Source organism: Ruditapes philippinarum, unplaced genomic scaffold (assembly GCF_026571515.1).
Source record: "Ruditapes philippinarum isolate M1 unplaced genomic scaffold, ASM2657151v2 ctg6161_1_1_1_1, whole genome shotgun sequence".
Taxonomy (NCBI): Eukaryota; Metazoa; Mollusca; class Bivalvia; order Venerida; family Veneridae; genus Ruditapes; species Ruditapes philippinarum.
Window position 1 is genome coordinate 36,042 of NW_026863598.1, and position 10,986 is coordinate 47,027.

Consider the following 10,986-nt stretch of genomic DNA (forward strand, 5'->3'; position numbering starts at 1 on the left):
ATTAATTTTTGAGTTATTGCCCTTTGTTATTTTTCATACATTTTTTTGTCTGTAGCATGTGTCAAAAAGTATTTGAGATATCAGCTCGAAATTTCATAGGTGGATAGATCATATTAGGAGGATAAGTGCAACACACAAGAATGATAACTGTACCCTGCATAATTTTTAAGTTATTGCCCTTTGTTATTTTTCATGCTTAATTTGTGTCCAGAGCATAACTATAAAAGCCTTTGAGATATCAACTTGAAACTTCATAGGTGGATAGATCTCATTAAGGAGTGCAACACACAAGAATGATAACCTACCCTGCTCTATTTTTCAGTCATTGCCCTTTGTTATTATCAGCCATCAGTATTTACATAGGTTTCAAATCTGTAATCACTTCAGGCGTCAGTTTTCATTACCAAAAGACCTCTTAAAATTGAATTATTCTGCTCTTCTACATATATATTCTTCCAATGAGCAAACACATTCGGCGAGGGATGGCCATGTTGACATTGCTCTTGTTTAAGTAAATTTTGACTGTAAGAAAATGGTGGCTTATTTTTGAGACAGGCTTGTTTTCAAGACAGCTTATTATCAGATTTTTATCAGATTTTTAGGGTATATCTCTGTAAAAGCCATTATCATACTCTTTTGTAATTGTCTTAATGGGGATAAAGACTTATTGTAATAGTGGAAAATTCCGTCCTCTAAACTTGGTTAAAAACTTGCACCTGTAATGAATTATAATATGTCTAAGAAAATAATTTTGCTGAATGATAATGTATCATACACAGTGTTTCTGCCAGAGCGCGTTTTTGCGTTTTTGGCGCACTATTTTCAGCCATGACGCAATGAAATTTAGTTAGTGCGTATTTTGTGACGCAAGAATTTCACCGTCGCTGATTTCAACACAAGTCAGATATACAGACTATAAACCGTCAATTCAGTATAAAAATGTACGGAATGTTTACCGTGGGCTCCACTATAATTTTAATGAGAAATGAAATTTACCGGGTCCGTGGTCCGGCATTTAGCCAATTTCAACTAGTTAATAAACGCTTGCATTTATACGTTACTGCATATATTGAAAGCGCCCAGACAAAATTATTTATTTTTGTTGTCGTCATATTCTGCGAACGAATAACTGTCTGCTGGAAAATGCAGTCTGCGTATATGTTAGTGTTCATCTGTGCTGTTCTACAGAAATTAGAAACTTCGAAGGGAGCGATAGCGACAGGAGAATGTTTCTAATTTCTGTAAAAACAGCTAAGGATGAACACTAACATATTTAGTGTCAAGCTTTATTTGGCCCTTGATTACGTCACTAGGCGGTACTACGAAGCACTATGAAAATTAGAAGGCGACTATGAACGAATTTCAATATAGTATCGACTTTCTTTCTTCTATGAAAATTAACACACATAATTTTTAAGAAATACAGCGTTATTATTGGATGACAAATAATCCAAAATAGCAGAGATTGACCAATTTCTTCACGAAAAATATACAAAATATTGTAAATAAAACTTATAAAGTGTTACCTGTTTTTTTTTTTTTACATTTTTGTTAAATTTATTGGCATGACCCTTATGAATTTGAAATGACCCCTAAAATATCATACAGGGGGTCATAAAAGACCCTCAGAAAATCAGAGCTGGCAGAAACACTGCATACATACAAGAAAAATAATAAGATAATACAAGTCAGAAAAAAATTGTCATTATATGGAAATAAATGTACCGCATATCCCGTTTTGAATGATATCGTTAAAACTGTTTTTACAAAATTTTACCATAAGGACATTAATCATTTTGTTAAAGGCACTCGCCTCCAGATTGAAAAATAACATAAAATTTCAAGTTAACAGTAAATTATGGTCTATGTTTAATGAATCATTAATGAAGACAACCTAATATTTCAAACTTAAGTTTAAATCTATATTCTTCCATCATATGTATTTTATAATTGATCAATTATAATTTTTAGGACAAGAAATAAATACAAATATCAAAGCCAAAGCACTTTATTAGTTTCCCTCTTTGTTTGATACAAACCTTGATTCCATGGTCACAGGTTGTAATATTGTCCTGTACCATCACAAGGTAAGACTTCACAGGTCAGAAAAAACCTAAAAGATCTATAAAATTATGATACAAGGTTATCAATCAATAAACTTGTTATCTGAACTTGGTAAACAAGGAGGTGCTTCAGCCTCTGTATCATAGAAAGATACTGCCTCTAAAGCAATGTTGTTAGTCACCTTCACGTTTAACCCAAGGGAACTTTAGGGTTACCCTTCGTATATCCATCCACAAACTGGATCCCATGATAGCGCAAAAAGTGATACAAATATTTTTTTGAAACTTTAGATATGGCTAGATTTCAATCTGGAGATTATGCAGGTGTTTGTTTTTCTATAATGTTGAAAAATTTGGTTGCTATGTCAAAAAATAGACTGAAAATATGGTAAATATGGTATGAAAATATTTTCATGAAACTTGAAATATGGCAATACAGCCTAAATATTAAAAATTGATGATAAAATTATGTACATTATTGCATTATTGCATCAGAAATTGTCAAAATGAAAAATTCTTTGTAAAGAAATCGTCCATTGCAATAAAATTGATTTTTAATGAAGGAAATTGGATTTGATGTTCTTGAGATATATTGGGCCTGTGTGTGTTTAACAGACTGACTGAAACTACGAATATTACAGTATACAATAGACATGTTTGAAAATTACTGTATAAAACACAATTATTTGTATGATAATTTATGTTGTAGGAGATAAAAAGACTCAAAGAAGAAGATTCTCCTCATCAAAAACAGCTGGAGTATGAAAAGGCTAAATCAGGTATGTTATAATAATAGAAATAAAAAGTATAAATCAGGTATGTTATATAGAATATGAAAAGGCTTAGTCAGTTTTATTATATAGAATATAAAAAGGCCAATTCAGTTTTATTATGTAGAATATGTAAAGGCTAAATCAGGTATGTAAAAAGAATAAGAAAAGGCTAAATCAGGTATGTTATATAGAATATGAAAATGCTAAATCAGTTTTATTATGAAAAGGTTAAATAAGTTTTGTTATATAGAATTTGTAAAGGCGGCAGTTAAATCAGGTATGGTATATAGAATATGTTATACAGAATTTGAAAAAAGCTAAATCGGGTATGATCTATAGAATATAAAACGGTTAAATCAGGTATGTTATACGCAATATGAAAAGGCTAAATCAGGTATGTTGTATTCAATATAAAAAGGCTAAATCAGGTATCTTGTATAGAAAATAAAAATACTAAATCAGATGTTGTGTATAGAATATGAAAGTCTAAATCACATTATGTTGTATGGAATATGAAAAGGCTACATCAGGTATTTTGTATAGAATATGAAAAGGCTATATAACAGTGACTCTCTGTTGACTAGTTTCAGTCTGTGTAATGTTTGCTGACTGAATGATTTGTCTTTATAATTCAAGGAGGCCCTCAGTGCTGTGTTCCTTGTCTTTAATATATTTCTGTAATATTTACTTATTGATTTGTTCTTAATAATTGGATTTCATATTATCATTTAAATTACAGAATGGCGGGAAAAGCTGATAGAACAGTATCACAAAACCCTGCTGCAGGTTCCTACAATACCTTTACAACCAAAAAGTGAAAAATGTAGCTTTAATGAGATTTATATTAGGCCCCAAATTATGAAAGAAATTAAAGGAGAAAAGGGGGAGATAAAGGAAGTGGAGGTTAAAACAATGTCTGAAATATTCACAAAGAATGGAGTCCCCCAAAAATCTGTATATGTTCTAGGAGATGCAGGCTCAGGAAAAACTAGTTTTTGTAAATATCTGGTCAACTGTTGGTGTTTGGCACATTGTAAGGAACATGAAGCTGACAATGAAAATGAGGAGCATGAGGGCGGAAATGAAAAACACGGAGGTGACAATGAAGAACATGAAGGTGATAATGAAGAACATGGAGGTGATGATGAAGAACATGGAGGTGACAATGAAGAACATGTAGGTGATAATGAAGAACAAAGAGCTGATAATGAAGAACAAAGAGGTGATAATGAAAAACATGGAGGTGATAATGAAGAACATGGAGGTGACAATGAAGAGCATGGAGGTGATTATGAAGAACTTGTACATGATAATGAAGAACAAAGAAGTGAAGAACATGGGGGTGATAATGAAAATGAAGGTGGCATTGAAAATGAAGCTGACAATAAAAATGAGGAGCATGAGGGTGGAAATGAAAAACATGGATGTGAGAGTGAAGAACATGGAGGTGATAATGAAAAACATGGTGGTGATAATGATGAACATGTAAGTGATAATGAAGAGCATCAAAGTGATAATGAAAATGAAGATTACAATGAAAATGAATGTTACAATAAAAATAAGGAGCATGAGGGCAGAAATGAAAAACATGGAAGGGACAGTGAAGAACATGGAGGTGATAATGAAGAACATGGAGATGATAATAAGAAACATGAAAATGACAAAGAAAGTGAAGTATGCAGACGGAAATATGGAAATGACGGTGAAAGTGAAGGTGGCAATGACAAGAATGGAGGTGATAACGAAGAACAAGAAAAACAAGGGGATGGCAATGAAAGTGAAGGTGGCAATGAGAAACATAAAGAACATGGAAGTGACATTATAAATGAAAAGGTAAACGAGAAACATGGAGGAGATATTGAAAATGAAAAACACATGGGTAACATTAAGAAACACGGAGGTGACGGTGATGACATTCAGGATGAAAGTGATGACATAACAATCTCTAAATTCAACAGTGATGACTATGAATATGACAGCAAAAGTTATGAACTTAAATTCAATGGTGTAAAAGACATGAAAAGATTTAATTTTTTATTTTACATCCCTCTTAGACAGTATCAAAACATTGATTCTATTGATGAAATGCTTCAAAAATGTTATCAAATGAAAATGTTAAACACACTTCTTGAAGAAGAATCCTCTAGAGTTATTATTTTGCTTGATGGCTTAGATGAATGGTCCCCTGAAAATGTCCCAAAACATAGCATCTTTAAGGAGTACACAATAGTAACTACTTCACGGCCATGGAAATTTCATTCATTAAGATCAAGTGATGTGGAGATTGAACAGTCACTGAAACTGGAAGGGTTTGATTTTAAATGTGAAAGCGAAATGGTATTTAGGACAGTCTCACAATTAAATGTTAGAAGACATGCTAATAAAGAAGCTATATACTGTAGGGAAAAGCTCAAAGAAGGGTCTCTGAAAAGTTTCAAACAGGTACCAATTATGCTGCAACAACTGATATGTCTATGGTTTGATGGTAAACTCGATAAAACCTCAAGATGTGCCATCTACACTGGTATGTTAGAATTATTCTTCACCTGGAATGACATGAAAACTACAGGAACAAGTACTGGCCTCATGAAGGGTACCCAGAAAGTAAACCTCCCTCAATATTTAGCAGATAAAACCAAATTAAGATTAAACAGACATTTAATTCATGAAATGTCACAGTTGGCTTTTGAGACACTATTTAATTGTCCTAAGGATAAGTCCTTGTCATTTGACATTTGTATGTTAGATGAACTAGAAATATCAGATGAAGTAAGAGAAAATTGCTTGAAACTTGGAATAATTACAGAAGATGAATGTCCAAGTTTGTCTGTATCAGAACCACCAAGCTCATTGTTCTCTTTTATTCACAAATCAATGCAGGAATTTCTGGCTGCAGTCTACATTGGTATTAATTTCAATACAAAACTTGATTCGTCAGGTAGTACAGGAAATGTTGAATTAACCAAAAAGTTTATTTATGAAGTTTTTCAGAAATTTTCAACAGTAAATGACATATTAGAGCAGTCAAATGTTGTCATTATGCTATGTGGTCTAGAACCTAGATTAGCAACACCTATTTCAAAATATATATATGATACTGTGTCAGAAGACTCTCGTGTTCAGGAATACAGGAGAACAATAAGTAGTGACTTTTATATGGTTGATAGTTGTATTACTGATATTCAAAAGCTTATTATTGAGTTAAAAGAGGAATCAAATGCACCATGTAGTGAAGGAAGTAATCCTGTGTTTTATATAGGAGATTTGACCATTGATTTATTCAATCAGTATTGTTATATTGTTTGTTCAAGTATTGATCAGCATCAAATCCTTCCTGACTCTGTTCTGTCTATTAATGTACATGTACTTGACATCAACACAAAAAATGTTAGATTTACAAAATATTTACCAATGTTTCATCGTCTTGAAAAAATTGTAATAAAATTAGAAAGTTTATCAAGTACACAAAGTGATGGTACACAGAGTAATGAACAGAGTAATGAACAGACGATTGATGAGATAAACAATTGTGTTTCTGAGACAATTAAAGTAAATACTTTAACATTAAAATCTCTGTCTCTTGATAATGTCATTAACACTGACATATATTACCCAGTGTGTAAAACAGTTGTTAGTAACCTACCTAGTATGGTCAATCTTGTAGCAATAAGTATGAGTTTCATAGCAATGAGTCATGATGATACTACTACATTCTGTAATTTTCTGGAGGGAACCAGTCATCTTGAACAAATACATCTTTGCAAAGTTGATTGTCAATGTCATAACCAGCATGATGTTAATTTATCAAAACATCAACAACTTCATTACCTTGATTTGAAATATACTGTTAGAGTGATAGATGTTGATGCTACAAACCTTGAAATATTTGGATTTGGGGGTTTGAAAGACAGAAATTATGAGAAAATATTTGATATTATTAAAAAATCTTACAAATTAAAAGAACTTTTGTTGCATGGTGATGAGTTTAGTAAATCTCATTTTTATCATGCCAACATAACAGAGAGACTAGTCAGTGTATTACCATTGTTACACAATCTCAGTAAGCTTCAGTTATTGTATTGTATGATAACTGACAATATAATACAGTTACCTTTAGAGATGAAGGGTTTAAAGGACATTAAGCTTGTTAGTGTAATAATGAGTTTGACAACATGGCAGAAGTTTGTTGATAGTCTTCCTAGTGTTCCCCATACTGTAGATGTGAGTGTATGGTTCTGTTATATAACAGGAGATGGTGAGGAGTGTAATGATGGTATGTTAACATTGATATTACAACGACTTGAAGGAGGGAAGAGAAATGATGCTATACAGTATGTAAAAGATCACAATCAGTTATTTCATATTAAACGTGATGATAGAATATTTCTTAATTTTTCAACAAAAACCTGAGATACATGTAATTTACATGTTAATCATGATGATTAGTTTTGGTTTGAATTTTCAACAAAAAGTGATAAAGAATACATGTAGTTTACATAGTTGTTAAACTAAATTAGTCCCTGTTAAAAGTGATAATAAATGTGGTGTTTTTTTGTTTTTCTACAAAAATACGGCTTGAATTTTTAACAGTGATATAGGATACTTGCAGTTAACATAGTGTTTAAACTGAATTATTTTGTGTTAAAAGGACATGATGAATTTGTTTCAGAATCTTTATTTTCATAAAAAATGATAATAATGACAAGTTAGATATATACATGTACATATTGTTGTAAAGTTAAAGAATGAATATAATGCATTATGATAGAATATAAATCATGCAAAATATTTAGTTGTTTAATATTAATTTCTGGTCATTTTAACGAAATGTATTTATAATATTGAAATTGAAGAAAATAACATTCAAATTGTGTTTTTGAATAAATTAATGAAAAAAAAATGAAGTGAAATAGTATAGATATATTGATCTTAGTAAGGGTAAAGGTTATTTTTTTAAAGTATAAGATTAATGTAACATGCAAATACAAGTTATTTAATATATAAGACAAGGTAATGGTATTATATAAATACCAGTTATATGATATATAGAACTAGTGAATGGTATATATGAATACCATTTATATGATATATAATAATATATAAGATAAGGGAATGGTATAAAAAATACCAGTTATATGATATATTGGATGAGGGATTGGTATACAAATGAATACCAGTTATATGATATAAAGGACAATTGAATGGTATATATGAATACCAGATTTATGATATATATGACAAGCATATGGTATATATAAAATAAACGTTATATGATAAACATGACAAGGATATGGTATATATAAATACAAGTAATATGAATGTAGAAGTGAATGTCTATAAAAATACCAGTTGTATGAATGTAGGAGAAGTGAATGTTCTGTAAAAATACCAGTTATATGATATATATGAGAAGGATATGGTATATATAAATATCTGTGATATGATATATATAGACAGGGGAACAGTATGTTGTATTTTCAGTGATATGATAAATAGAATTATATGACATAAAGGACAAGTAAATGGTGTATATATATATATATATATATATATATATATATATATATATATATATATATTTTGTTTTCATTGAGATGAGAAGAAACATTTACTTGTTTTATTTTAGAGATTCCTTTATCATTTGTTTTATGTTGTAAATATAGAAATAAGTTATATTTGCTTATAATTATGCCAAGTATTGGTGTGTACATGAGTTTATACTGTTACTTAAAATAACTCAATTTAATGAAAGGGTCTCCACTGAGATCTTTTGACAAGATAGGATAGGAATTGTTTTTTTCGAGGTTTCATACTATTTGATAAAAATCTATTTCAATAACTTGTGTGCAAAATTTCAGATCATTGCTAAAATACTAGTAATCATTTAAGCTGGACTATTCAAAGACTAAGGAGAGCTACTTAATTATCCAAGTGTATAATTGGCATCACACTGGTTTGAATTTCTGCTTGCAAGTTAGTATCTAAAACTTCTGAACTTGAAGGAAATGAGTTGAGATGCTTGATTTCTGTGGTCATCTAACATGATAAACACAAGTTCTTTAACTCTGATTTGCCTTTTTGCATATTTTGACTTTGAAATTCATGGTTAAGTTTTTGAGTGTAAGTTGGTATCTCCATAACTACAGATGGGGATGGATTGGAACTTTAGGCTCATATTTGAGTGCATTATAGGTCACTGTCCAAGGAAAAATAGTAAGACATGGATTTTGACAGAATTATTGCCCTTTGAAAAAGGCAACATATAGTGGTTACTTCTGTCGGCGGTAACAGCAACAGCCCATAAGGCTTGTTCACACTATAACTCAGATTGACTCCAAACTTGGTATGCCTACTTCTTTCAATGGCCAGAACTGCAGTGCATCTTCTTATCTTTTTGAGTAATTGCCCTTTGTTAATTTTCATGCTTAATTTTTGTCTGGACCATTTCTCCTAAACAATGAAAGATATGGACGTAAAACTTCATAGGATAATATATCTCATTTAGAAGAAGTGCAGTGCACAAGAACCGGTCTCTGCACTTCATTATTTTTCAGTTATTGCCCTTTGTAAATTCTCATAAATTATTTTTGTCGTAACCATTTTCACCTAAACTATAAAAGCTATCAACTTGAAACTTCATAGGAATATAGATCTCATTGAGAAGAAGTACAGTGCACAAGTATCAGTACTCTGTACTCCATTGTGTTTTAGTTATTGCCCTTTGTTAATTTTCATACTTAATAGGCTTGTCCAGAGCCTGATTTGGTCCTTTTAAGTTTGATTGACTCCAAATTTTTGGTATGCAAGACTTTTTCATTGACCTGAAATGCAGTGCATCCATCACAGAGTACTCCATTTGATCTTTTCCACGGTACTGTATGTGTTTTTGAATTAGTGGAACCAATTTGTTATTTTAGCAGAAAGGTCCACTTTTGGGGCCTTTGCAAATATTCACGATACAAAAAATGTATTTTGAATACAATATCCTCTATCAATCGGACAGCCATTCATTATGAACTTTAAGTTATTATCATAATAAAGTATAAATATTCATTACAGAAGTCTATATTTATTTAACTGATTACTATATTTGAGTATACGATCATACATTTGTGTTGTTTATTGGCTTAAATTAAACTTGTTCCATGTAAACATAATGTTACACATATTTGTAGCATGAAATGTTTATTGAATGTATCCAGTACATAAGTTTAACACATGTTATAAAATGTCTATTGTATACTTTAAGAATATACACATGCATGTGTAATTCTTCAACTGGTTACACAAATTTGATTTCTAAAAAATGCTATTACTTTTATTTTTCGAAAACGTTTCTCATTGGCCATACATCTGAGCCATCTTTTTGCATTTTAGCAACTAGTATAGTAATGATGAATAAGTATTTTATATGGAAGTCAAATAACAATTTTGATAACATTTTGCTACTCTAATCATATTTTCTTTTCAAACTCGATATTTTGTCAGTTGGCAGGTGATAAGAATATCACGTGTCCTGAATCTATTATAACAACATTATAAAACACACATTTGCCCTTTTTTACAAACATAAAAATCTATTCATTTCTGAGGCGTAATGTGCCTTTAAACTTTCCATGTATATGTAGAGTAAATTCATTTAGTATATAAGTAAACATATAATTATATGAAGATGTTATTAATTGTTTACTAGGTATATGAATGTTTATGTTTATTTCATGTTAAGATATGTTATGTCTTATAACCACATACATCAGACATGTTTGTTTGTGACTTGGAATTTGAATATATAATTCTAGTACATTTTTATACATGTAATTATAATGATAACAAGTCTATATTGGCTATGTTTATGCTTAAACAATTATAGTATAGATAATTTAATGCTTGAATATGTTATGTCAATTGATTATAAATCTTAAAATTGAAAATGTTCATTGCAAACAGTATTCAGTAGATCTATATGTTATTATGTTAGCATATAATTTGTTCCAGAGAACTAAACAATCTTGAAATTTTTACAACTATTCTATTCACTTTATATGGAACTTTGTTTGTTTATTGAAATTAGCTGGTTTTAATGAAGAATTGGATGTTAATAAGTAACTTAAGATCTCAGGCATTGATTGATTGATATTTGTCTTATAAAA

At 30.4% G+C, this 10,986-nt stretch overlaps 1 protein-coding gene across 3 annotated transcripts in view; it reads left to right on the forward strand.

The window, feature by feature from the left end:
• The window catches only part of LOC132722637 (uncharacterized), a 28,313-nt gene extending 18,906 nt beyond the window's left edge, over positions 1-9,407 (forward strand). Inside the window, exons 5-7 of one of the 3 annotated variants that reach the window (XR_009624637.1) lie at positions 2,773-2,842; positions 3,576-7,565; positions 7,605-9,407. Coding sequence is in view for 2 of the 3 variants with exons in the window: in XM_060707158.1 (XP_060563141.1) it covers positions 2,773-2,842; positions 3,576-7,246 (3,741 nt within the window). In the remaining variant the exon portion in view is untranslated. Of the gene's footprint in view, positions 1-2,772; positions 2,843-3,575 lie in introns of all 3 variants that reach the window. The other 2 variants (XM_060707159.1, XM_060707158.1) reach the window with 2 other exon arrangements.
• The last annotated feature ends 1,579 nt before the right edge of the window (positions 9,408-10,986 follow it).